Source organism: Mustela erminea, chromosome 20 (genome assembly GCF_009829155.1).
Source record: "Mustela erminea isolate mMusErm1 chromosome 20, mMusErm1.Pri, whole genome shotgun sequence".
Classification (NCBI taxonomy): Eukaryota; Metazoa; Chordata; class Mammalia; order Carnivora; family Mustelidae; genus Mustela; species Mustela erminea.
This window is the reverse complement of record NC_045633.1, coordinates 1910172-1937830: the sequence shown is the minus strand read 5'-3', so window position 1 is coordinate 1937830 and position 27659 is coordinate 1910172. Positions and strand designations below refer to the sequence as shown.

Here is a 27659-nt window from a genome sequence, read left to right as displayed (position 1 = left end):
TCTTTTCCTTCATCTGAGTACCCGGCTGACTTTGTTCTCACTCTAGATGAGGGAAAGCCATTAAAACCAGGTAGACAGACCTTAGAATCCCCATATAAGCAGCCATACAATGTCTTTAAATTCACTACAGGCCATGTTTGCTTTGAAAATTAGAAACAAATCGAGGACAAAAAATGCATCACAACACCCAGAGCGGGCACTGTTGGGCGTCTAAGTAATAGGTTCAGTGCCCCTGGCCAGCCCCGGGGCGGGGGGGCGGGGGGCAATGACCTTGACCTTTTCGATCACTATCCCTGGCCTGGCTCACACTCTGACAGCTGGGGCACAGTCTGCTGCCCCTTCCCCCCCACACACACACTTGACATTGCCTCTGGGCCATCACCCAGGCCTCACACGCGGAACCCGCCCGGGTCTGAACTCAAAATCCCTCTCTTGTCTCTGAATAATCAAGAAACCCCCAAACCGTTTCCACTTCAGACTTCCCCCCCTTTCCAGGAATGAACACATCCGTTTGTGGAGGACAGAAACATCGGAGCTATCCTCAGGGTCCCTGGCTCCACATTCAACAGGCCCGCAGATTCTGCTGCCAACAGGCTCGACCTTCACACTAGGTCCTGAATCCATCGAGTTCTCTCGTCTCCCCCCGAAAGCCAAGCCACCAGCCCCTCTCACTTGGACTACCACCTGTCACCCCTCTTATTTCTGCCTCTAACCAACTTTCTCCACGCATCAGTCAGAAAGCTCTTCCGTTACATGCTAATCATATCCTATTACCTTCCTGCATAAAAACGCTCAAAGGCAACCCAGTGTATTGGGAACGGAGTCCAAATATTATAGCACAGCCAGCAAGGCTCTGCGAGACCAGGTCCCTCCCAAGCAACTCAACCTCTCTTATTCTGCAACAGCCCCAGTGACCTCTTTCGAATTGTTCAAATCTGCCCCAAATCCTGACCCCAGGGCCTTTGCGCTTGCTGCCTTGGCTTCCTGTCTCACTCTATTTCCTTCTTACCATCCTCTAGCTTTCCGCTTAAATGTCACCTCCTCAGAGAGGCCCTCTTCACCTCCACACCCCCCACATCTAAAGGAGACCTGCTCCCACACACACCCACGGGCAGAACAGTGGGCAGACCATCACGCCATTTATAAAGAAGGGTTATAGACGAATCCTTGAAAAACGCTACCCGTGCTTGGCCCTGGGAGAGGGAGTGGGTGGCTGGGAACAGGCAACTGTGCATTGCTTTTGCCTTTGAATTTCAAATCATGTGCATATATTATTATTCCAAAATTTTATCAAATCAAATAAGGAAGGCAAGAAGGGAGCAGGGAGAGAGCAAAAGGGACAGGGACCGGGAGAGGAAAGGGAGAGAGAGAAGCCGGGGCGGGGGGAGTGGTAGGGAGCAGGAAGGGGAGGAGGGGGAGAGAGATACTCTCGGGAAACTGTTCCAGGGAAATAATTCCACAAACAAAGATGATCTATTCAAGAAAATAATCATTGTGGCATTAAACTATAAAGGAACCAGAACGACAAAATAGACGCCAAGCAACACAGGAATGACTCAGAAAAGAGTGCTTTGTGAACACAACAGAGGAGTAAGACCCTCTTAATCACGATCATGATTGGGACTGCAGAAATGGGGAGAAATGTTTATGACAATAATTAATGAACAAGCGGACAAGAAAGGAGTCTCTTCAGGAGGGGAACTGGCGTCGCGGGCAGAGGAAAGCTGTCAGAGAAAGCGGGTCCTGAGCCCTCAGCACCTGCTCTAAGGAGACCACGACAGAAACACACCAGCGACTTCTCGGCTCTGGGCACAGGCCGCCGGGCTTGGAGACTGGAGACCAAGGCTCATCAGGGCCCACGGAGGACCAGAGCAGTGACAAAGGCAGCTGGGACCGGCGTTAGGACTCTGGGAGATCTTGCTGGAGTGACCCCAGGCAGGGTTGCTCAGGACTGGGCACCCCTGACACTGGGGGCTGGGTCGGTCTTTGCTGCTGGGACCGTGCTGTGCCCGGTGAGAGGTCTCACAGTAGCCCAGCCCTCACCCACTGGACACCAGGAGAAGCCCCCCCCCCGCCTCCATCATGACAAACGAATGTCTCCGGACATGGCCACGTGTCCCCCAGGGCGCAGAATCGCCCCCAGGTGAGAACCCCTGTATGAGGCAAATCACAGAGCCTCTCTGACCATCAGTTTCCCCAGCTGTAAAATGGGAGAGCACCTCAAACACGGGCCAGTTCTCTCTCCTCCTCCGTACACACTAATCACGGCTATATGTTTTTAAAGAATATGTCTATTAAATGGGTTCTTGATGGTACCTTTTAAATCCAATAAAACGGGCGAAGCTCCTGCTCCCGTGGGACACAAACCACCCACCCCCGTCCCTAGCTTGTCGGTGGCACATCTCAAAGACAGTAATTATTTATCATCTACTCACCCCCCGGGTTGCCATCCCGGTCTGGTTTTATAGCACACGTGCGCTCCCTCACAAGGGGCTTTAATGGGGCCACGATTAATTCATAAAATATTAGGCAGCACTTTGCCACACCATGGTAATAGCCCGAAATTCCACACAGGGTCTTTGTAGTTTAATGGCAGCTCAAATAATAAATTGCCTTAATGTCTTATTCAAGCTTTTCCGGAGACCGAAAATGTCAGCTCTAGAATTAGAGATTTCCTCATCCAGCCCTCAGCTTACAGATGGGGAATCCGAGCTCCCTCCTCCCGAGGGAAAGTGACCCGTCGGAAGTCTCCCAGCAGAAAGCCAGGGACGAGGGCTGTTCCCCTGGATTGCTGGGCCACCTCCCTGTCCCCAGGCCACACTCCCTCGGGGAAACACCGGGAATCCGCTCAGGATTCACTGGGGTCAGCAAACTGGGCACTTGTGACCGGCAGCTGGCATCGAAGTGGGCTCCGTGTTTAGAATTAGCCAGAGAGTGAGGCTGGAGTGGGTGGTTTAAGGAAAGAAAAAAAAAAAAAACAGCTTGAAAAGTTATTCTTCTACCACGTCCACCCACCTCCCAACTCCCCCAGTCACCTGCAGGATAACAAGGTCTGGGATTACAGCAGCTCCCGAGTGGGGAACGCAGGGAGAGAATGCCCCACAGCGTCCACATCGCCTGGGGCAGACTCAGCCCAGCTCCCCGCCAGCAGTCACCCTGGGCGCGAAGCCCGCTCTGGAAACTCACTGCCTGCCGGGTCCCAGGGGCCACCCACGTGCCCCTGGCCCTGGCTGTCTCCCATGGGCTCCACCAGCACCCAGGGTGGGGACAAGTTATTGACGCTCCGTGACGGACAGGTCCCTGACTCCTTGCGTCCGTCGCAGGGGCCTCCTCCAGAGTCCACAGGTGACACTCTGTCTCCCCCCAACCCATCGCCGTTGGAATGTCCAGAATCCTCTCCCAAGTACACTGCCACGCGGAGAGCCTCAAGTCCTCCACTCGCATTCGGTGTCGGGGCACCCTGCTAGGGCAGGGGCCCGGCAGCCCGGGCGAATCGAGGGGAGCCTCCTTCTGTCAGTCCAGCCGGCACTGTCTCCCTCTGATGGTGACTCTGAGTCTCATAGGACAAGGCAGACGCTTTTCTCCCACAGAAGCCTTTGACGCATGTCAAAACAGCTCCCGGATGCCCTAGAGCATTCTGTCTTCCATTCTTCCCTTGGCTTAAAATGGTGCTCCCCAACCGCCGAAACCCCCCACACAGTTAGCTGCATCTCCCCCTGTGGGTGAGAGCCGTGTGCCTGGCTCAGGTGCCCTAGAAGAGTAGGCATACCACAAGCACAGAATTCCTCTGTCCCTTAATTCCTTGAACTGCAGGCCATTGATGGGGGAAGAAGACACGGCGTCCATCCTGCTGTGAGCGTCACCCTCCCGGTTCCTCTCCAGAAGACCCAGAGGGGCTCAGTAATGTCCGTCCTCATTGGGGCCACCCAGAACTGAGCCCAGCGGCTTCAGATGTGCCTCTAACAGCGGAGAGGAAGAGAGGGACCACACCTCCCTCATACTGTATATAATGTCTCTATTGAAACACCAAGGTCGCATTCTGGTTTGGGAATCTATTTTTCGCTGTTGGCCCAGAGTCACAGTGACAACCACAGCAGCAGCATTGATAATGATAATAATACAAAGATTCATATGCATTCTGATTATGTGCCAGACCCTGTCCTCACATCAGATTCAGTTAACCAGAGCCTGGCCGCTGCTGGACTCACCAGCGACATCCTGTTTGTCCACTCTTTGGAGCGGAGTGCCGTATGTTACATTTTTCGATCTAATATTTCCTCTAGTGGGACACCGCCACCTCCGACCTCTCCCCAAGGCTCTGCACCCTGAGCCCTCCCCCAACTCCCTGATAGCTATGTATTTGGTCGTAGTGCCCCCATCCCATCTTGTGGGTCATGGAGTAAATGTTTCCACATCAGCACCAAGGACAGGTCCTCACCACGCACCACCTCAAGACACCCACACACAGGCCCTCTGGTCGGATCCCCAGACAACCGCTCCCGAAACTGGCTTATTCATGAAGCGTCAGGCTTGATGAAGTTCATTGGCTTCACAAACGCTCCATAGCCAGACCCGGTCCTCCAAAGCTTTACAGATAGCCATCCATTTAATCTTCATGACCACAACTGTGGAGTGGGGTACTCCTATTACCCCATGACAGACGAGGAGCTGAGGAACAGCGCAGGTCAGCAATGTGTGGTTCCGTATCGAGCGAGGCTGGAGCTGAGACACGCGCCCAGGTCGGCACCCAGCACGGCTCCACGCTGCAGGCTGCAGGAGCCGCGGGCCCAGCTCTCAAGGGCTCTTATTAAACACGTAAATAAAATGCCGTGAGGCCACGCGTGGACCAAGGGTGAGAGAACATTGTGGACCACAGGCTTGGTTTGGTTGGTGTTACTTGTTTTTAATCAAGGGTTTTGATTGCTGTAAATCTGGGTTCCTGAGGTCCCTATTAACAATGTATCAAGTGAGGTCACATTCTAGGCTTTCAAAGCTCACAGAGCACTTCTCCCCTCCAGATGGAGTCTGACCCCCCACCCGGCCACAACCCTGTGAGGGGAAAGTACTTTATCTCCATTTAACGGATTAAGAGACAGGCTGCCAGGGGCTGAGTCATTTACCCATGATCGCACACTCCAGAAGGGACAGAGGCAGGGTTTGAACCCACAACCTTGGCTTTCAGATTCCAAGACACCGTCTCTCTCCGGAGCCTCCTCTGACTCCTCACTTCTGCCCAAGTCAGAAGGAGTCGTCGTAGAGGGAAGGGGAGGACATGCGTGTCCCCGCGTAGACCCAGTGCAGGAGCGTGGAATGAGCTCCTCGGAAATGGGGGGAGTCTGTCTCCATGGTTACGCGGAACCTGAACAAAACATCACACACAGATTACCGTAGCCTTGAGCACCACCACTCCATCCTCCTGGCAATATAGCTTGAGAGACGACTGCCGGGCCTTCCAACCTGCCTGCCCGTTTCAGAGAGCCTTTCTTTTTCATTACTCCCATGATTAAACCTGGCACTTTATAACCGCTAAATGTTTTCTAATTATTTACAGGTTCACCTTCCCAGCACCCCATGAGATAATGATCCCGCTGTGCATTTCTGTAATATTCCGCCCGCCTCCAAAAACTCAAATTGAGTTACCAAGATTATCTCATTGATCCTCCCACTTAAGGCTCTGTCAGATCCATAGAAAGCGGTTAGCTTTGCTTTCAGCTGACACGCAGGGACACTGAGGCACAGACAGATAAAGACCTCTATCGAGGGTTTTACCGTAAATCCCTGTGTGGACCACAGACGGCATTCTGGGTTCTTTCTTTCTCCCCAGCCCTAGAACAGGGAGATCAGATGGGTTTCCTCTCATTACCAACCTCAGTCACTGATGACAGCTACTGGTCAATCATGTTAAGAAGGATTCCGAGGCAGCAGATGAGATTTTTATGAGGAATTAATACGATCAACGAAGGATGTCGACCATGGGTGAGGAAGGGGGTGGTGCTGGCGCCCGTTCTGTGTGTATCCCGTCTCTTCCTACGATGGCAGTCAGCATCCCTGGGAAGACTGCACGTTGGCTGTCAGCCAGGAGCAATTTTGTCCCCCGGAGGACATGTGAAAATGCTTGGAGATATTCTGATGGTCATTGTGACCCGCTGAGATGGGTGCTAAGGGCACGGAGGCTTTTAAATGCCCTACAAGGCACAGACCAGCCCCCCCACACACAACGAAGAGTCTATCTAAAATGTCAACAGTGCCAATATTGACAAACGCTCCCCAGAACACAGCCACGCACATACGCTCACACACGCACAGTCCTTGGTCCCCGGCAGGTCAGATGTCCACATGACATTCCCCCCTTGAACCTGTTCCTCCCTGTTTTTCTCCATCTCTCAGCGCATGGCATCACCCACCAGTCTCTAGGATCAAAACCCCAGGGGTCACCCTCGACTCCTTTCCCTCCTTGGCTGGCCTCTTCATCAAGTCCTGTTGCTTCTTCCTGCAAAACAGTTCCCCAACACCCCCCCAACACACCAATGCCCGTTCCCCTCCCCCACCCCCGCCCCTTCCAGCTTGCTCTACCGTCTCCCATGGATCAATGTCATCACCTCCTAACTTGACCCCCCAGCCACACCCACTGCTTCTCCATCCCGGCTCTGACTTCAGAGTCTACACACTTGCTGTTCCCTCTGCCAGATCTTTCCCCACATCTTCCCTGGGAAGCTCCTTTTTGACAGTCGGTTCTCAGGGAAAACATGGGGTCCCTCGAGAGACCTCCCTTCCCTGACCTCCCTTTCACTGTATTTCTCTCCCTCTGAAACCTCCTCATTAATTCGTTTTCTTGGGGCCTCGCCCCTCTTCCCATGAAAAAGGAATCGAACGTTGGTAAGAGTAGAGAGACCTTGTCTTTTTTGTCACTGAAGTCTTGTGACCAAAAAATTAGCCCCCAACCACAAAAACAAACACACACCAAAAAGCCCTTGGCATATAGCACACGCTCAAAAAACTTTTGAGGGAGGGAATGAATTAAATTCCAAGGATAGAAAAGAAAATGGAGCAAAGAAAGTGGAGACCCCTTTCCGTTGAGTGGGACCCAGGAGATGGAGACAGTCTCCCAGGCCCCAGAACCTAGAACCTTCCCTCCACTGAGCTCAGACCCTCTGGACACGTAGGCAGGTGAACGACTTGCCAACAGCTCCTGGGCCTCCCTCCCACCAGGCCGGGCAGTGCTGAGTGGCTGCCTGGCATCTCTTGGAGACAGCTAAGAGCCTAGTGTCTCTTTTCCCACCAGTATCTCCATCCTGGACCATCTCCCTGCACTCCAAGAGCTCCATCCAGATCCGAAGGCAGCAAACGGGCTCCTGCATCCCGGTGGAAGCGACCTCACCTCTACTGCACCTTCTTGAGTTCACAGTGACCCTTCAGATATTTTGCATTTTGTGGCCATTTTACCGATGGGTTAAGATGAGGCGCCGCTAGGTTGAGTCATTTAGTCAAGATCACACCGAGCTGGTGCTAGAGGACTTCTTCCCAGGACAGAGACCCAAGGCTAGCCATTTTTGATCTTCTGTTCCTATCAGCATAAGGCACCTGACGAAATATTGATGTAGATCCAGAACCCAGTGAATAGTCGTGTAACGAAAGAGCGAGTGAGGAAATAAATGGGTCACGGTGCCAACTCGTATTTTCTTGATTCAAAATCCAGTGGACATGTCTACCACCCTTTTCCCTCCTCTTTCTCAGAACCTGTGCTCATCAGAGGATGTGGGGCTTCTAGGTCAAGACCGGCGGCAGGCCAGGGATGCGTGATTTGCCCCCTCTTATCCATCTTTCAACCAAATGTCAAGGAGACCCACGAAGCAGTGAAATGCTACAGGGAGGGCTACAAACGGCATCCGTCGGCAATGATCTCTGCCCGACTAGAAAAGAATTTTCATGAATCCGCTTATCCTTGCATCCCAGGAAGAGGAAGCCTGAAGGGTTCCACCGTCCTGAGTCCACGACTTCACTGGGTGTGGCGGAGGGAGTGCCCATCCTCTGGAGCACAGAGCCACTCTGATGGAGACCAGGATCGCTCACCCCCAAGCTTCCAACCAGCCGGCCAGCCAGCATCTGTGATTCCCACTGAGGGCACATGCCCAAGAGCCTGAGTGGATGGGAAACAGTGCACTGCATTTTGGGTTGTCAAGACAACTGGGTGAAGATGGGGGGGGGGGGGGAATGTAGGAAGGGTGCACCTGGGGCATTGTGGTTTTCTACCCACCATTTCTGTTAAGGAAAGTAATTCCTCTTGGCCATACTCAAGGCTCGTCAGGAGGTGAGCAAGGGAGGTCCAATCTCTAGCTAGCAGAGTCACAAAATATTTTTTAAATCCCCGAAAACAGAATTCAGCTTCGCGTTATAAATGCCAGCCATCAGGACCAGCTAAGATCTTAAGACAGGTTGAGCAGGAATGTAACAGCAGCCAGGTGTGAGTGAGAAGGATCAAAGAGAGCCCGCTCTATGTAGGAGCAAATACAGGGCCTGGAGAGGCCGTTTCAGACCCAAAATGAGGAAGCACATGGAAAACGATCACACATAGGGTGCCGGGGGGACGATTCTACAACCTAAAAAGAGGAACGGTAGGCCCAAGATAGAGAAGAGAAGCACCTCTTTGAAAGGCACTCATTGAAGGAAGCATGGATAATTCATAAAAACATTTGTTTGTGTCCCTAAGGGAGCATAAACTCCAAACTCTATAACCAAGGCTTGGCAGATTGGAGACTAAGACAACAGATTGCATTGAGGAGAGCTGCCAGGAAGACAGTCCAGGTAAAATGGGAGCCACGTGAGGACAGGAAGGACTGTAAGGTCCCACAGATACAAAGGCAGAGTCACCCATCAGAAGCAATGAAGGGCAGACCCAGCCCTGCAGGAACCCGAACCAGCAACACAGTGTTAGTGACACTGAGCCCAAGACACTTAAAACTCTGCCCAAGGGAAGTCATTTGGCATGACTTAGGGACATAATGAGACTCAACTCAAGAGTCTTTTGTGTCTCTGCTCCTCTGGGTTGGACTTGAAATTGGGTCTTCAAACCACCTCCTGTCTCAGTGGAAACCCCACATGGCCCACCCTTAGAGGTCCCAGCAGAACCAGGCTGTGGGGCAGGGGACAGAGAGCAAGGCACAGTCAGAGCTCATCTAGCACAGTCTCACCTTGATCACTAGAGTAGAAAAGTAGGAAGGATGTGGGGATGGCGGCCTCTCTCCCAAATATCCAGAGAAGCCAGAAGCTGGAGAACAAACTTTCCCAACTATTCCAAAATGCAAAAGAATGGGACTACGCAAGACCTCCAGCTTCTGGTCCAGCATATAAGGACATGGCAAGTCACCAATCTGTCCTAACAGAACTCACAAGTGGAACAAGCTACATGGTTGGCTTCCCAAAGAGAAGTAAAGTCACAGGGCAAACCGCTGTCCCAAAACTGGAAAGACAGAGGGCTACAGAGAATTACAACCGTACTGAAGCAGAAACCGCCATGGGAACCAGCCCTGGCAAAGGGAATCTGGAACTATAACTGATGAGTTGCCAGAGGCTCAGAGTGGGCCAGTCTGAGAGAGGAAAACTCCAGGGAAGCCAGTCACTGGGGTCCCTACACTTCTGTGAGTTTGACCTCCAGAAGCTCTACAAGGTCCTCACAGTGAATATCAAATAAAGATCTTCCCATGATTCCAACAAGGGAGCAGGAAAGGAACTATTTTGAAATACACCAGAACATTCTGTTCTTCTTAAGGCCTGCCCTCCAGAAAAACTAGTTAACCAAATCCTAACCTGCTAGGTTATTATCAGAGCCTAACTGACATGCGGGAAGGCAAATACCCAACCCCAGCCAGCTCTAGGCCTGTCTACAGCAGTTCCTCAGACCCAGCCCATCACATCCAGCTGTCAGGAAAGCAATTACAGGGCATTCCCCAAGGCAAAAAAAAAAAAAAAACAATTTAAAGAGACAGAACAAGCATCAGAACCAGACCCAGAAATGGCAATGCTGTTGGGACTCTAAGACCAGGAATTTAAAACCATGATGATTAACATGTTAAGAGCTTTCATGGGTAAAGTAGACAACATGCAAGAACAGACGAGCAATACAAAGTGGAAAAACTAACAAAGAACCAAAAAGAAATGCCAGAGATCGAGAGCACTGTGACAGAAGTAAGGAATGCCTTTGGTACGCTGATGAAGAGACTGGACACGGCTGAGGAAAGAATCTCGAAGCTTGAGGATATCTTAATAGAAACCTCCAAAACTAAAAACAAAGAGGAGAAAAGACAGGCAAAAAATAGAAAAGAATATCCAACAATGGGGGGACAACTATAAATGGTGTAACATACGTATAATGGGAATACTAGAAAGAGGGGCAGGGAAAAGGAGAGAGGAACAAAAAAATGTTTGAAACAATAATGACTGAGAATTTCCCAAATTAACGTCAGACACCAAACCACAGATCCAGGAAGCTCAGAGAACACCAAGCAGGACAAATTCCAAAAGAACAAGACAAAGAGAATATTAAAGTTATGAGAGAGAGGCACCTGGGCAGCTCAGTTATTAAGCATCTGCCTTCGGCTGGAGTTATGATCTCAGGATCCTGGGATTGAGCCCCACATTGGGCTCCCAGCTTCATGGGAAGCCTGCTTCTCCATCTCCCACTCCCCCTGCTTGTGTTCCTTCTCTCGTTCTCTCTCTCTCTCTCTCTCTCTCTCTCTGTCAAATAAATAAATAAATAATTTTTAAAATAATAAAATTAAATAAAATCATGAGAGAGAAAATAAGAGACAGAGAGGTCAGAGAACAGAAACCAATCCCATAAGTGGTATTCTTAAAGAAAATCTTGAAGCAAATATAACAGTAGAAAAAAACAATACAATCAAGCCTTCTTAAGCTGATCTCAAAAAGTACCCAGTCAATGTTAAAAATCAACATTCATAAATTCCATGAAAAGTTCTCTATATTGAGGATAAATGAGGAAAAATTACACAAGAATTCAAGGGGACGAAAGATGCTTACAAAGAAAAAATTGGCTGACTTTAGACATCCTTTCTTCAACTTAGATGCCAGAAAACATAGGGTGATGTCCACAGGATATTAAGGGAAAAGATTTAAACCTGTGGGTTCTACACCCAGCCATGCTATCATTCATATCCAAAGACCAAGGAAAGCTATTCCTAGTGTTTGGTTATTTGTTTCTTAAGAGCTAAGAGGCGGGTCATGTGCACTGAGGATAAAGTCCCCCCACCCTTTCCATACCTACAAAGCCCTGATCTTGTCTCTGCTGCTCTCCTACCTCCTGGCTCACTCTGCTGTAGCCACATCCACCTGCCTTCTTCCTGCTCACCAAGCTCTGTCCCTACCCAGAGCCTCTGCATGTGTCATTTCCTCCACCTGCCCATGGCCCACTTTCTCTCACTCTTCAAGTCTCAACTTAGATATCCCTCCTCAGAGGGGGTGAGTTTGCCTCCTTGTGTATTATTCACACACACACACACAAACACACACACACATACATACACACACTCTAGAAGTTCCATAAGGGCAGTGACAGTGACCTACCCAGTCATCCTCTTCAAGATTATATCCCAGCATCTAGCATGGGACCCAGCACAACACTTGTTGCCATCATATGTCGCATTCAAACCCAGCCAATATATGAACAAAAGCAGAGGGAAAGTTAACTAAGGGGACTTACAATTAACCCTGAGACCAGGTAAATAAATAAATAAATAAATAAAATTGCAACTGTCATTACCAACACGAGTAAAAAACAGAATTCAAAAATTCAAAATTTGCATTATATGTTGTATTGCTCCGCATAGTCACAGAGAAATAGAAGTCTGAGCATTAAAAACAGAAATAACTGTAGTGTATATATATTTTTAAATCATTAGCTAAGAAAAAAGAAACGAAACCTAACTCATGGAATAAAAGATAAAACAAAGAAAATGTGTAAAGAAAAAAGACTAAAAAATTGGAAGCCTTCAACAAAAAAAAGGAGAAATGAGATTGGATGTATTTATAAATGTTGTTTGGTTAAGACACACCAGTTGTACCAGAAAACCAAATCTCTTGCCAGATATGCACTTAGCAGAAAGACCAGGAACACTGAAATGAAAAGGCTACAGAGAGACACATCAAGGGGACACAAACAAAACGAAGCTGGGATAGCAATATTAAAGTATGAAAAAAAATAGAACCCAAAGCAAAAAGCATTCACTAGGGGAAAACAGTCATTTTATCTTGACAAAAGATAAAATCCACAATTTCACAATGAAAATATAACTGTCATGAATCGTTTTGTGATGAATAATGTCGAATCAAACTTCATAAAAACTAAAACTAGCAGAGACACCAGTAAAAATGGAAAGAAAGAATTCTATGGAAGGGAGAGACTTTGACCTACTTTAGCTTTTGGAATATCAAGACAGCCGAGAAATAAACAAGAAAGCCCTTGGACAATACTAGCTATAAAGCTGCTTTACCCAACACACAGGGAATGTCCCTGCTTTTTCAGGGACATGTACCAAGACACTGCCCCCCAAATATTTAAAGATTATGAAACAGAAAGTTCACAGACCTCTTTGTCACTCAGCAAAACTAGAAATCGATGCCAAACGTTTCAGCAAATGAGACAAACCACTGGGAAGTTTCTAGCGCTCTACTAAATTATTCTTGGATTAATGAGAAATGAAACTGAAGTTTCAGAACCATAAGAGCCTGCGTGGCTCAGTTGGCTGCGTGCCTGCCTTCGGCTCAGGCCATGAACCCTGGGGTCTTGGGATTAAGTCCCAAGTCTGCCTCCCTGCTCAGCAAGGAATCTGCTTCTCCCTCTGCCCCTCCCTCTGCTAATGCTTTCTCTCTCTCTCTCCCCTACCTTCTCTCTCATAGAAATAAAATCTTAAAAAAAAAAAAAGAACTGTTAGAGACAAAATTATAATATCAAAAAAACATTTTGAAGAAAGCAATGCATTTTGAAACTCACAAGACAGGGCCAAAGTGAGGCTCAGAGGAAAAATCATAGCATTAGATGCATTCCTTTTTGTTTTTTGTTTTTTAATTACGGAAACAAAGTTTTCAGCTCAAATACTTGGAAACACTAATAAAACAAACCTCAAAAAACTGAGCCAAAGGAAAATAGACCATATTTGAAAATTAAAACAAATAATTTATACAGAAAACTGATTCTTAAAAACAGGCGGCGGCGGGGGCAGGGGGGAGACCCTAAAACAGCCTGGCAAGACCTGAGCTGAAAACTAAGGAGGGGAAGCTGGACCAAATGATCAGGGCCTCCAGAATGCGGATGTGACATCTCATCCCAGGTCCTATGTACGGATTTCAAGCCAGTGTGCATTTTCTGGAGGGTGTGAAAAGCAACATTCACCAGGGCCCATATTATACTCAGCAGACTCCAGCAAGAAAAACAAGGAGCCCACAGGACAAGGAGTACAAAAAGGAAACCAAACTTCTCCTTTTCATCCTAAGAAAATACTGTGCTAAATTTTACGCAAGTCAGTTCAAAACTCTGGATGAATAAATCCCTTTCTGAGGAAACACAACTCACAGAAAATTGACTCTGTGGGTAGAAAACCAAAGCGAACCACCACTAGGGATGGGCTGCTTCTGTCTGGAGTGCTCCTCGCCCCCAGAGGGCTGCCTTCCTCGGCTCATTCGGGTCTCGCTTCAAGGAAATTTCCATGACACCCTATCAAAGACTCTAATCTCAGGAACACCTGGGGGGCTCAGTTGGTTAAGCGTCTCCCATTGGCTCAGGTCACGATCTCAGGGTCCTTGAACTGAGCTCCGTGTGGGGCTCCCTCCTCAGCAGGGAGTCGGCTTCTCCCTCTCCCTCTGCCCACCCCCCATCCTGTTGATTCTCTCTCTCTCTCCCTCTAATAAATCAATAAAAGCTTGGGGAAAAAAAAGGAATCTCAAGTCTTCCCATCAGAGTTAATTCCAACTGTCTGCTTCCTATCTACCCCAGGAAAAGTGGTTTATTTGAGAGGGTGGGGAAGGGCTATTTTTATTTTTTTTTAAGATTTTATTTATTTATTTGACAGACAGAGATCACAAGTAGGCAGAGGCAGGCAGAGAGAGAGGAGGAAGCAGGCTCCCTGCTGAGCAGAGATCCTGATGTGGGGCTCGATCCCGGAACCCTGGGATCACGACCTCTGCCTAAGCAGAGGCTTAACCCACTGAGCCACCCAGGCGCCCCAGGGCTATTTTTAAATAACCATTCTTCTGACAAATCGAGCAGAAGGCATGAAACTGAAGGTCAGGGTCTGCGGATCTCCAAGGAATAACCAAAGACCAGCAACTAGAAGCAAGGCCTAGGGGAAGCCATCTGGGTCCCAGCACTAGCTCTGCAAGGAGGTCCTCTCCCCTCAGAGACAGAAGGTCCTTGTCCATAAAACAGAGTTGGTGGAGATCATGATCTTCAGAGAATGGGCTGCCTGTCACTGGGGCATATGAGGTCCATGAATGTCAGGAGGAAAAGCGTTATAGAAAAAAACCTATCAGGCTGAGTGGCAGAAGAGGGTATACCGGGCGTGGGCAGTCAGTTTTAAATGGGTGACCAGAGAAGACCCCATACATTTTATAGTGAGGGGTTGGGAATCTGGGAAAGTGTTTGCGATGAGGAAAGTAAGTGTAAAGGCCCTGAGGCAGAAGCATGGCGGTGGGCGGGGGTGGGGGGGGTGGGGGGTAGGTTGCGCAAAATCCAGCAGCAGAAGCGGGGAACGATGTAGTGGGACAACAGGAGCAACTTGGGTCCCGTTCCGCAGCCCCTGGAGGACTTCAGCTTGACCCAAATGAGATGAGGTCACGTGAGGGTCGTCATCCAACGTGTACGGGACCCCTCAGCTGACGATGAGGCAGAAAGACCAGTGAGGGGGGCTGCTGGAGACATCCGGGCAAGGGACCGTGCTGACTCAGCCACGGTAGCAGAGAGAGGGCGACACATGGTTGCGCTCTGGGTGCATCTTTCAAAGAAGCCAGCAGGATCGGCTAACGGATTGAGCGCCGCGTGTGTGCATGCGTGTCGTTTGCTGAGACGGGGTGAGAGGGGCAGGGTGTGGGTGTGGGAGCCGCCCCCGCCGTCCACAATGGTCCCAGCTCCGTCTTCCTAGGCCCATGGTAGGACGGCCATCCCCCAGCCCCTGAGGATGTTACATGTGACCTTGAGGTTGGTTCTGGCCAATGGCGGGTGCCCCTTCCAGGAAGAAACACATCCCGCCCTCTGGCCTCAGCAGCCATGGAGGCCCGGAGATGGAGCCTCTCTTCTCTAGGTCCCTGCTGAGGACAGCATGAGACACGGTCCCCACGGCTTCCCAGGTTTGCAGTGGGCTCCGGTAGCGGGAGGCAGCCTGCCCCAGCTGGGGAGGGCAGGAACGCAGGGGCTCGGCGTGGGCTTTGTTCATTCCCCTCGAACCTCCAAGCAGAGGGAACAACTCGAGATTCCTGTCCAGCCACCCCCCAGGACCACCCAAAAGCGCTCTCCCGAGGCAAGGCTGGGAGGCGTGTGACGTTGTGGGACAAGGCTGGCAGCCCGGAGAGCAGCCAGGGACAGACGGGAGCCGAGAGTTAAGCCTCTCCCTCCCCCTTTCCAGAACTGGACCCTGTGACAGAGCATACAGGGTGGACGGAGGCCCGGAGAGAAGGGAGGACAAACCGACACGGGCAGAGGGGCGTGGAGATCCACAAGTGGGTCCCTGAGGCGACAGGGCGAAGATCTCGTCGGCTCGCTGGGAAGCTGCCTCCCACAGACCGGGTTTCCTAGATGGTGAATGACTGGTAAAAATAACCTGGGACAGGGTGGAGAGGGGCCCCCCTACAGGGCATGGGTGGAGGTTGAGCGGCCAGGGGTGCCCTGCCTTCCCCACGGGCCCAGGGCCAAGGGAGGAAGGCCCGGAAGGGCCGCAGACCCCGGTGCTCCGGAAGAGAGCAGAGAAAGGGCCATATAGGCCCCCTCTGGCCTTCCGGGCTCCTTCAGGGCCCCCCCTGCTGCTCCCCTCCAGGTCCCCGGGCCTGTTCCCTCCGCATGCCTCTGTGTGTGTGTGTGTGTGTGTGTGTGTGTGTCCGTGTGTGTCCGTGTGTGTCCCTGTGTCTGTCTCTCTCCCTGTGTCCCTTCGTCTCGCTCTGCCTCTCTCCTCCCTACTCTGTCCCCTCCCTACCCTGGTCCAGCCGTCTACCTTGGACCGATCCCTGGGAGGCTGGGACACAGGACAAGGCCCCCAGAGCCGCTGGCCATCCCCCCCAACAGGGAAGTGGCCAGACCCCTCACCCTACCCCCGAGTTATCCAAACGGCCCCGGGCAGCGTCGGCCAGGCCCCCTCCCACGTCTCACCAACATCACTGCCCAGCTGCAGAGTTCGGGCCCCTCCTGTTCGTTTCTGCAGCGGAGGGACTGTTTGGGGAAGCGGGGATTCTGGCCTTCCATTTGGAGTAAATACCAACCAGGAACCCCTGGAAAAAGCTATCCAGAAAGCCTGGTACCATGACTCCCACTTTTTCGATACAGAAACTGAGGACCACGTTTCCTCTGAAAACTCAGAAGATGAAAAGTGGGAAATCAGCTTGGAGCGCCCAGAAGAGCAGGGAGTCCAGAGGGCAGAGCGGGGGGAACAGAAGGCAATCAGGGAGACACGAGAGCAGGAGGCAGGAGGAGCCCACAGGCAGGGGCTCGGGGCGGGGGGGGGGAGCACGAGGGGGCCGGCTCCACCCCATACTCGGCAGAAGCCAGCCCCAGGCCAGCCCACTGCCTCATTCCCAGATGCAAAATGACAGGGCTGTCTCCCAATGCTGGTGCTCGCACCAGCCCGTGTCCCCAAGACCCCCCGGGAGCTAGTTAGAAATACAGATTCCTGGGCCTCACCCAGGCCCACCAAGCAAAAAGTCCAAGGGCAGGACCCTGAGGCTTTGCATTCTAACAAGTTCTCTAGAAGCACTGGGGAACACAAGCCAAGGGGGTATTGTTGTTACGCAGCATTCCAAGGCAAGAACTCACTGCTACACCCCTCACACCCTCAGAACCACGCGGCTCAGGCAAAGATGTCTCCATCTCCGGCGCCACCCTCTGGGGTGTGACCATGGGACCAAGGGCACAAGTGACCAAGGCCTGGCTACCCTCTTGGGCCACACTGATCGGTTCAGGGCTGTTGATCCTCTGAGAACCAGTTCTGGGACTGTTTTGTTGGGATGCTGGGAAGGAAGACCTCGTTTTTCCCACCGAAATTCTTGGAAAGACAGGAGGTGAGCTCAAAGCTGTCAGGGACAAGGCAGGGCAGGAGGCACTTGAGAATGACGCTAACTCAGAGGAAGGCAGAGCCAAGGGCTGGAAAGACACAGATTCTCAGCAGCCCTCCTTGATCGGGACACGACCCATACCCAGAATCTGCTCACGAGACTTTCTGTTAAGAGACACGACAGGGGCGCCTGGCTGGCTCAGTCAGGAGAGTGTGCGACTCTTGATCTCAGGGTTGTGAGTTTGAGCCCTAGGCTGGGTGTAGAAATTACTTAAAGAGTTGAGGAGTCGGAGGGAGACACCTGGGTGGCTCAGTGGGTTAAGCATCCGACTCTCGATTTGGGCTCAGGTCATGATCTCAGGGCCCTGGGATCAAGCCCTGCATCGGGCTCCAAGCTCAGCATAGCATCTGCTGGTCCCTCTACCTCTGCTTCTCCCCCTACTTGCGCGCTCTCTCTCTCAAATAAATAAAATCTTTATTTTTTAAATAAAGATTTTATTTATTTATTTATTTGATACAGAGAGAGATCACAAGTAGGCAGAGAGGCAGGCAGAGAGAGTGGGGGAGGTAGGCTCCCTGCTGAGCAGAGAGCCCGACTCGGGGCTCGATCCCAGGACCCTGAGACCACGACCTGAGCCGAAGGCAGAGGCTTAACCCACTAAGCCACCCAGGCGCCCCAGTAAATAAAATCTTTAGAAAAAAAAATCAGAATCTATACAAAAAGAGAAACCATAGTTCCTTTTTTTTTTTTTTTCCTTCCACTTAAGACCATTTCAAATGAGTTTCTCTTGCTTGCAGTGACTCCTAGAGTCCTGGCCAATAGGGCTCACTCCTTTCTGGAACATCTGCCCAAGCGCCACCCATTGCCCTGGTACCCAGTCCTGGTCCCCTCTGCCCACAGGACCAGTTGAGTAATCCTACCCCCGCCTTCCAGATCACAGCGGACAGGACCAGCTGCGGCTCCCAGCACCATGCCGTCCCATCAGATTCTGTCTCAAGACCGTCAACCAAGAGATGTGGAATCGAATCTTGTCACCGGCAGAGCTGGCCTCTAGGAATTGCAAGCTGGCAAAAGGAGTGTTGGCTCGCTCCCCTCGGAAGTGTTAGCTTTTGGCCTGCAGGACAGGCTTTTTTTTTTTTTTTTTAGATTTTATTTATTTATTTGAGAATGAGAGAGAGAGAGAGCATGAGAAGAGGGAGGCTCAGAGAGAGAAGCAGACGCCCCGCCGAGCAGGGAGCCGGATGCAGGACTCGATCCCGGGACTCCAGGATCATGACCTGAGCGGCTGTCACTTAACCAACTGAGCCACCCAGGCGCCCACAGGACAGGCTTCTTATTTTTTAATCGAATCAGTTCCCAAATTTTAACCGTCAAGAGGTTTCCCAAAAATACCTGGAGTTTTGACAAAATGGACAAGGGGCTCCCATGGGAGCCCCCACCCGGCAATAAGAATGGGTGTCTGGGGCTCAGCCACTGCCCCCAGGTCCTCACAAAGCCCGTTCTCCCTCTAGGGCCCTATCCCGTTGTCCCGGGCTGGCCGTTGTAGGATTCGAGTTTGCGGGAGGGCCCATCGCCTCAGGCACCCAGGAACCCGGGTGGGGCCCTGCGAGGCCTGGCGATTGTGTCTCCGCCGGGACGCTGTGGGGGACAGCTGCCCCCACGAAACACACCTTTTTCCATACTGGGGCTTGAATCTGCTTCTGTCCTTCTTGGGACCGAAAGAGCTTCGCCACCACAGTCCCGCGGGCCACCCAGAGAGGTCCCAAGTCATGAGAGCCGCAAGAGCCTGGCATCCCAGACGAACAAGGACAAGGACCACACTGACCCCCTCCAGCTCCCCATGGGGTCCCACGGAGCACGAGCAGAAGAGCGGGCAGTGAAGAGGGGGTGACTGACAAGTCCGTGAAGTCCTGAGTTCTAGAATCCCTAATGCATTCAACACAGAGTCGCTCCACCCTTACTAAGTGCCAGCCTGTCCTGGTGCTGGCATGTGACATTCCATGACACGGGCCGAAGTCCTGTCCTCATGGCGCTGGCAGGGGAGCAGAGGAGAGAGATCATGATATGTCGCGGGTCACACAACAGTCGCAGCCGTGGCGGGAGAAGGGGGGGGGGAAGCGCTGGGGGGAGGGGGGAGGTCGCTGATTCACAGGACGTGGCCAGGGAAGGCCCCTGGGAAAGAGGACATTTGAGCCCAGGCCAGCCTGCCTTGCAGACATCTAGGAGAAGAGTCCCCAGATGGCCCGAACAGCAAGTACAAAGGCCCTGCAGCAGGAAGGCATGGGCCCGTTCAGGAACCAACAAGGAGGCTCTTGGGGCTGGGCAGAGTGAAGGGCGTGGGATCAGAGAGGCTATGCAGGTACATCACAGTGGGCCACAGGCGTGGGCTCTGCGCCTGAGTGAGACAGACTGCACAGGAGGGCTATGCACAGCGGAGGGAGGTGATCTGACTTGGCTTTCACTGCTGGGTAGAACGCGGACCATGGGTGCCGAGGGCAGAAGCAGGGAGCCCAGGTTTCGAAAAGCTGCAGGGCCTGGTCAGGGCCAGGATTCTGAATGAAGAGCTGCAGGACTCGCCAGCGGACAATCTGGGGACATGAGGACCAGAGGCGCCAAGGAGGACTCGTCCGAGGCCAGAGCTCCTGGAAGAGGGAGGGTTGTGTCCACAGTGGGGGGGGGGGGGCAGCCTGTGGCCTCCCGGGAGGGCCCCCTGCCACTCCCGCGGGATCCCAGACTCTGTGTTCACAGACCTGCCAAAAATCCATATGCTTCTGTGAAGTGTCTGCATTCTCAAATGTTGACGACTCATTCCAAGACTAAACAGTGCGGGGCTAAAGGAAACAGATGGAAAGTTCCAAGCGGACCCGCAGGCCGCAGGGTCAGTCGCAGCTCTTCCTGGGTGTTTGCTGGGTGCCGACGGAGCGCCCACACCGTCAGCTTTACCTCCAACAGGATTGGTGAGGCAGCTCCGATGGTCCCTGTGTCCCAGCCAAGGAAACTGAGGCCCAGACAGGGCAAGCCCCCAACCAAAGCCACACAGCAGGCGAGCCGTGGTGTGGGGGCTGGGGCCCCGGCTGTCTGTCCCCAAAACCTGTCCTTGCAGGGTTCTCTGTTGCCTCCATCATCCCGACAGAAAAACACACACAGAAAACCTTCATTCCACGCGTGAGGAAAGAAAAGGCCAGAGTGGAAATGGGACTTAGCCAGAGTCCCTCGGCAAGTTGACACTGGAGCCCGGACTCAAACCTGGGGCTCACGGCTCCCTCGCACAGCTCTTCCTCTGTTGGAGGAGCCCGGGGAGCCGGACAGAACTGGGTCGGTGGGGGTGTGGTGCCGCACAGCAGGCAAGAACCAGGTTCTGGAAACTTGTGCTTGGGCGCACATCCCAGCTCTGCCACTGGGTAGCTGTGTGTGCTTGGGCAAGTCGCTTCACCTCTCTGCGCCCCAGAAAAGAGCTGAAACCGTGGTACTAGGCTGTCAGAGAGCTGTTCTGGAAATGGGGGAAAACGACACTGGTCTTGGGCTTAGAGCCACACCTTTCGAAGTCCCAGTGTTCACCCATCCGACGATGCTAACACAAAGCCTGTCTGATAGTACACCGACACATTCCCAGTACTAGAAGCTTCCTCGGTGGGGACATCATGTCCATCCTCATACTCATGAAAAAGATCGTGGCGTGATTTAAGGGAGCAAGCAGAAGATCTGGGGGTTTCTGTAGTAAAGAAAGGGAAGTAAGAAAGGCCAGGGTCAGGGATCAGCTAGGGGCTTTTCCCTCCTGAGTGAGAATGACCTCACCCCACAAGCGCTGGGGTGTGCAAAGGAGAGGTTGTGTGTGGTGGGCACCTCCGTGAAAGGGGAGAGGTCCCCTGTTGGCCTCCCTGGAGGGTAACAAGACACTTGGAGCCCAAGAGAGAGCAGCACTCCTAACAACAATGAATATTGTTTCAAACAGTGTTTGCTGAGCACCTACTATGTGCCAGGGTCCTGAGCGCTAAGGGAGCAGCAGGGAACGGCAGGTGAACTCCGCCGCCACCTTCACAGAGCCAGTGGGCCATACACAAAACAGACAAGCAAGGCGGAGGTCAAGTCCGTAGCAAGTGCTAGAAGGAAAAGCAAGCAGGAAATGTGTGGGGAGGTCAGCTCTGAACTGGGTGGTCAGAGAGAGCGCAGCACTGACTTGAAGAAGTTTCCAGAAATAGCTCTGCGGCCATCTTCCACCTCTGACAGGTGCCCCCGGCTCGGATCCCCCATTCCGCAGGGGATCAAACTGGGGCTCCTGCCCAAACCGCACTGCCGGCAGGAGACTCGGGGAGCTGCCTTCCTTCACCAACGGTCGCTTCACCCATCCCAGGGCAAACAGAGCTCCCGCTTCCCGGGACCCCCGTGGCTGCCTCAGTCCCACCTCCCTCCAGGCATCCAGGCAAGCCCCCCTCGACCCTCCCCTGCAGCCCCGCCGGTCTCCTCGAGTCACCGACTTACTCAGGTTCAAACACAATCGAGATGAAGCCCAACCCCACCTGTGCTCCCAGCTAGCACCGCCCCACACCCCGCCAACCCATCTCCCCACCCCCAGACCTTCACTATGCCTTTTCCAGACCTTTCCTCTGCTGCACCACCCCCCCCCCGCCCGCGGAATACCAACAAACAGGCGACCACCCTGCCCTTCCGAGCATCTAATCCAGGGGAGAAATCCAATGTGCGTGAAGGGCTTGGGGTCATTCCGTGCCAAGGCCACATTGCCTTTCTGTGTGCCGAAGGAGGCTGATGCTCCTTCTTAGAGGAAAGAGAAAAGCTTGCTTTGTGCCCGGTCTGGTGAAATTGTGTCTGTTTAGGACAAGCTGCAGTTTTCCTTGGTGAACGCTGTAGATTTTTTCATGTGGGTAAAAGGGCTTATTCGATTTCGCCGTGACTGCCCAGAGTGGGGAGAGGCTCTTCTGGGCACAGAGAGAAATTGCCGAACAAGCGCTGGAGAGGAAGGAGCAGTTAGCAAGCGCTGCTTCTCCTCCCGAGGAGGTCAGGGTTTCGTGGCTGGCGTTTCCACTGGGGTGCACGTCAAATGCTGGGAAGCAGAGAAAGCCTTCCCTGTCGTTTGGCCGGGAGGGACAGAACATGGCCCTCGAGGTCTCAGGCGGTGGGGAGGGCAGAGAGCAGGATGTCGTAGGGGGCAGGGGGGCGCTGGGGCATTTTTTTTTTTTTTCCCCTCTTCAAGTGAAAAATAAATTAAAAAATGGTCACGGAACGCAGAAGAAAGGTTGCCATGGCAACAAAAGTTTGAGGCCAGGTACTTCTGACACCCTTTCAGGACCACAGAGGGGGCGAGACAGGATTTGGGCACCGCGGGATCAGCCAGGGAAACCATCCAAGCTGGCTCCGACCTCCCAAATTCCTCACCGGCTCTGACAGGCTGATAACTATTTTCCGCGCGCTCGGGGAGGAAAATTGTGATTTTCTGGGAGGGGCGATCTCTAGCCAACAGCGAGGAAGAGAACAGGGGAAACCGTGGGTTTGTTTTATTTACCCAACAAACGAGCCACCCGTGTTTTTACACACGGAGGACTGGGGAGGAGGGTCTGTGGCAGAGTGCCGCCCCCCCAAATGGTGCCCTTCCCCGATCCCCCCCCAGTAGCATCCATCATTCACTTCACCCTGACCCCCTTCTGTCACTGAAGATAATCGGGGCCCCCTCACCAGCTGGGACGCCTGGACGAAAACCTCTCTGAACCCCCAAATCCTCATCTGAGAAGTCGACCCCCCCTTGGAGTGAGCGCCGGGCACGGAGGTGTTGGCAAGGAGTCAGCCAGATCTGGCAGGTGAGACGTTCTCACAGTGCCTGGTGTGCCTTAAAGTCTCCATAAATGGAAGCTAACGTCGCTTTAAATGTTTTTCAATTAATAATTTTTATGAAAACTTCTCGGGCTTCAATCTCCCGTGTCAAGCCCCGGCTGAGTGTTCCACATAGGGAAATCACTGCAAGAGGTGGGCCGTGACCTTCAGGGAGAAGCCAGGAGAGACCTCCGTGAAGACACTCAGCCAGCCATCGGGGGGCAGGGACACCCCGGAGGCAGGGACCCCACCACTCCGGAGACGCAGCCTCGTGCTTTTAAGTCTGCGAGTAAAGGACGGACAGGGAGTCTGCGCTTCTACGCAGAACGGAAACCTGGTGACAAGTGGAGGTGATGTGTGGGGACCTCTACCCCGAGAAGTGCAGATGTCCCCCAGGATAACACATCATGAGGCTTCTGTGGAAAAGGTCATGGTCAGACTGAGTGGAAGGCCGAAATGTTGGCCAAGATACCTTTTGAGGTTCCTTTTTTTTTTTTTTTTTTTAACTGCATCCCAGAGTAAAGACTTGAGTTCTGAGTGCACATCAGAGGGAGTCTGATGGGGCCAGACCAGTTCCGAGGTTTAACCCTATTCCAACGGCAGGTGTGTGGAAAACGGCTAGCAGCACACAGGTGAGAGAGAAAAGTTCAGCGGGGCACCTCCAGGGGCAAGGCGGAGCGGACAGCACCCCAGGAAACCCCTGGCTTATCATCCCAGGCTCTCATCCAACGTGAATCCCACAAAAACCTACTGATGACCTCCTACCCGCTAGATGTTACCCAACAGCTGCGGATGCCCGTGAACCAGGAGGCCCCAGGCCCTGCCCTCACAGGGACATCCTGTGGACATGGGGGACAAGAAACTAGTGACCAGAGGCAGGCTCCAGAAAACCTCCGGTTGTGCCAAGAATGGTGGAGATAAAGGTGGGGACAAGGGACAAAGTGAGGGGACCCTCCTCCCCAGGGGATGGGGAGGTCTTCACGCCAGAAGACCCTGCCTGGCAAGCCAGGGTGGGGACCCCCAGGGTGGGGAGGTGAGGAGCCAGCCCCGGGGAAAAGGTGGGAAGGGGATTCCAGGCAGAGACGGCGGCCTCCTTGGGTTAATTTTACACCTTCTTGTCTCTCTGTCCTTTAGACAAACAAGTCAGGCCACTGGCTTATTCTAAACAAAGTCCACTGTCACCTGCCCCCATCCACAGCGGAGTACACACATAAACCCCGCTGGAGCGCAGGAGAGAGCTGGGCACGCACAGACTTGTAACCTTGCTGAGAGAGGTCAGTTCACTCAAGAGGGTCCCCACGCCCCGACCTAGAACACCCCAAGGTCTGGGAGGTGGTGCGGCCCAGCACCCACCCCAGGGCCTCACTGCCTGCCCCGGGGCGGGCAGGGAAGAGAAGCGAGGCCACGGAAACAGTCTCCTCTGCCTTCGGAAAAGTCACCCTCCCACCGCCACCAGCACCACCACCCCAGTTTTGAGCCCAGGCGAGCCGAGCGGTCCCGCTTTCCCGCCCCTCGCCCGCCGCCCCCCCGGCCGCTGCATCCTCTCCCGGGCGGGGGCCAGGACACCAAGGCTCCCCGCTGGGAACCCACCGCCCCCCCCACCCCGACTGTCGTGCTGCCCCAGGCCCGACTAGGAGAACGACAACCATCCCCGGCTCGGGGCGGGGGGGACCTGCGGCGTGTGGGGGGGGGGTCCTCGAAGCAGCAGTCGGTGCGACCGCCCCCAGGCGGGCCGGGCCGGGAAGGGGGAGCCGGTGCCCCGCGAACGAAGGCGGAGGAGGGGGCGAGCCCAGAGACGAGTTCTGGCGCGGGAAGGAGCGCGCGCCCCGCCGACCGGCCGCTGGGCTGGGTGCCCGGGAGACGCGCCTCCCCGGGGCGCCGCGACGGCCCCCAAGGCGCCGGGAGCTCGGGAAAGGCAGCAGCTCTGCCCGCAGCCCCGGCCCAGCGGCGCGCCCCGGCCGCCCCCTACTCTCCCGCGCGCTCCCCGCCCCCGGGCGTGCGGCCGAGCCCTGCGGAGCGCGGGGCGCCTCGGCGGGCGGCGGGGAGGGAGCGCGGGGCCGGGGCGCGGGCCGCGGGGGGCTTGGAGCGGGGCGCGGGGCGCGGGGTGCGGGGCGCGGGGTGCGGGGCGGTCCGGGGGCGCCCGGCCGCCGCTCACTCACCGGGCCCGCCGAGCTCCTCCTCGCACGAGTACCAGATGCCGGCGTGGAAATGCCTGAAGAGGAAGCGGTCGTCGCCCGTCTCCCAGCTGTAGGGCGCGCCGCCGGGGGGGCCGTTCCCGGCGGCGGCGGCGGCGGCGGCGGCCGTGGCGGGGGCGGCGGTGCCGTTGGTCGTGGCGTTGGCGCCCGAGTTGGGGCAGTTGGCGCGCCCGCCCTGGCCGCAGCCGGGCTTGGGGACCCGCTGCGTGCCCTGGCACCAGTGCGTGGTGAGGAAGGCGGTGGTGGCGAAGAGCAGCGCCAGCAGGTTCAGGGCCACGGCCAGGAGCGCTCGGCCGCGGCGGCTCGTCTTCATGCCGCCCGCGCCGCCGGGACCGCGCCGCCGGGGGAGCTCCGCGCGCGAAGTTGGCAGCCGGCGCCCCGCGTCAGCGGCCGCTGCCCGCCGCGCCCCGGGGCTCGGGCGCCTGCGTTCGGCGGCGGCGGCGGACGCGGCGCGGGCCCATGGCCACCCCCCGCCACCGGGGGGTGAGGGCGCGGCGCGGGGAGCGCGGGGCCCGCGGGGGGCGCGGGGGGCGCGGGGGGCGGGCGGCGGCGGCGGCGGAGCGGCTCCGGCGCGCCCGGAGCCCGGAGCGCGAGTGCACCTCGGCGAGGAGCCGCTGGCGCCTGGCAGCGGCCGCGGCGCAGGGACGCGCGCCCCTCCGTGGGGAGACACCTGCAGGCGGCCGGCGACACTGTTCCGGCGCCCGCCCTAAGCAGGGAGAGGGGGCGCCCCACGCCGGGCGCGGGCGGGGGACCCGGAGAGAAGGGACGCCTCGGAGGAGCCCCGCACCCGATTGGAGGGGCTGAGACGCGTGGAAACGCCGGACGAGGCGCGCTCTCGGAGAAAGAGGATCCCGGCGGGGGGCGGGGGGGCGCGGGGGAGGCCACAGACCCGGCCAGGAGGGGGCATCCTCCTCAGTAGACAGTACTGGGCTCCCCCAGAGGGACGAGGACCGGCAGGAGGGAGCCCTAGGAAGGAGTCCCAAAGGGTCAGGACGGCAAAGTTCCCCGGGCTCCCCCTGGCCAGGGAGCTTCAGGCTCAGCTGAAAGGGTTGCCTTCTGCGGGACCTGAACTGGCAGGACCCATCCGACGGGGTGTCCCCCCGCCAGGAATGCAGGGTTGTAGAATCTTGGCGGTTTGTGCTTTCTCTGGGAGTCACCCAGGGGGACTTAGACTGTGTAAACCAAAAGGAAGGGCTTGTCTGGCAGGTGAAAGCTACGGTCACCTGCGGTCTCTGTTCCAGCATGGAACAGCCGCCAAGGCGGCCAGAAGCGCCCCACACAGGATGTTGTGTGTGACAAAATAAACTTTGTCCTGCAGGCCGTCCCCACTTGAGATCCAGGGCAACACCACCCCATGAGGTCTGGACACCACGTTGTAGCTGCTAGGTAGGGGTGTCCTATAGACACCATCTGCCTGGATGCTTCCATGTTGGACTGGGGACAGAATGGTCAAGAGTACCGACTTTGGGGCCAGGCAGTTCTGGGGTTTGACCAGGTGGAGGCTTCGACGGTGTCACTTAACCTCTGGGAGCCGCAAGTGTCTATCTATTAAAAAAAAAAAAAGGCAGGGGGAGGTGTAATCAGGAGGCATTGTAAGAGATCCTGCTTGTAAAAAAGCATTTGGCCCATAGTAGGTGATCAGTAAAATGCCAGCCACTGCGATTAACATCTGAGCCAAGGTCAGTGGACCAAATCTGCACAGACCTTTTCGGGCTCTCTGGTGCAAAGCGGTATCGCCCAACAGGGAGCGCTCCCAGCCCCACCTTGTTCCGAGATGACCTGAACTCCCTTCTCACCAGCCGTGCATGGGGCCCAGATGCCCAGGGCTCACGACAATTAATTTTATGTTGATTGCAAGCGCTCATTTGAATTCTGCCCAAGCTGAGAGCTGCTCCAACAACCCCCAGCTTATGGGACAGCAGGGCTGGCAGAATTCAAGGTTAACAGAGTATGAATTGCCTTATTCTGGTGGGTGAACCCTGTGCTCCCGGTCAGCTGGCGGGTGGTAATAATTATGGGCAGTGCCCCTGGCAGGATCTCTGATGAAGGCTGGCCGGGGTCTCTAGATTCGTTCATTAGATCCCTTTTCTGGCCCTATGCAAGGCCTTCCCAACTATTTTGAGAAAGAGGACCTCCATGGGATAATCATGGAGTCGAGGGAATGGCTGCACAGAGAAAAAACATCATGGACAAAAACTTGCAAGGACTTCAGTATCACTTTTATTTTTTTTAAGATTTTATTTATTTATTTGAGAGAGAGAGACAGTGAGAGAGAGCATGAGCGAGGAGAAGGTCAGAGGGAGAAGCAGACTCCCCGTGGAGCTGGGAGCCCGATGCGGGACTCGATCCCAGAACTCCAGGTTCATGACCTGAGCCGAA

General features: G+C 54.4%; 1 protein-coding gene and 1 long non-coding RNA gene across 3 annotated transcripts in view; one reads left to right on the top strand and one right to left on the bottom strand.

Moving 5' to 3' along the window:
- GSG1L (GSG1 like) overlaps positions 1-25736 on the bottom strand; it is a 197501-nt gene extending 171765 nt beyond the window's left edge. The window contains exon 1 of one of the 2 annotated variants that reach the window (XM_032328342.1): positions 25245-25736. In XM_032328342.1, coding sequence (XP_032184233.1) covers positions 25245-25593 — 349 coding nt within the window. In that variant the 5' untranslated portion in view covers positions 25594-25736. The remainder of the gene's footprint in view (positions 1-25244) is intronic. The other variant, XM_032328343.1, reaches the window with a different exon arrangement.
- LOC116581251 lies at positions 23606-27454 on the top strand. Its single transcript, XR_004281966.1, has 4 exons — positions 23606-23717; positions 23858-24008; positions 24220-24359; positions 26599-27454. It is a non-coding gene; the product is annotated as an uncharacterized LOC116581251 (long non-coding RNA).
- The last annotated feature ends 205 nt before the right edge of the window (positions 27455-27659 follow it).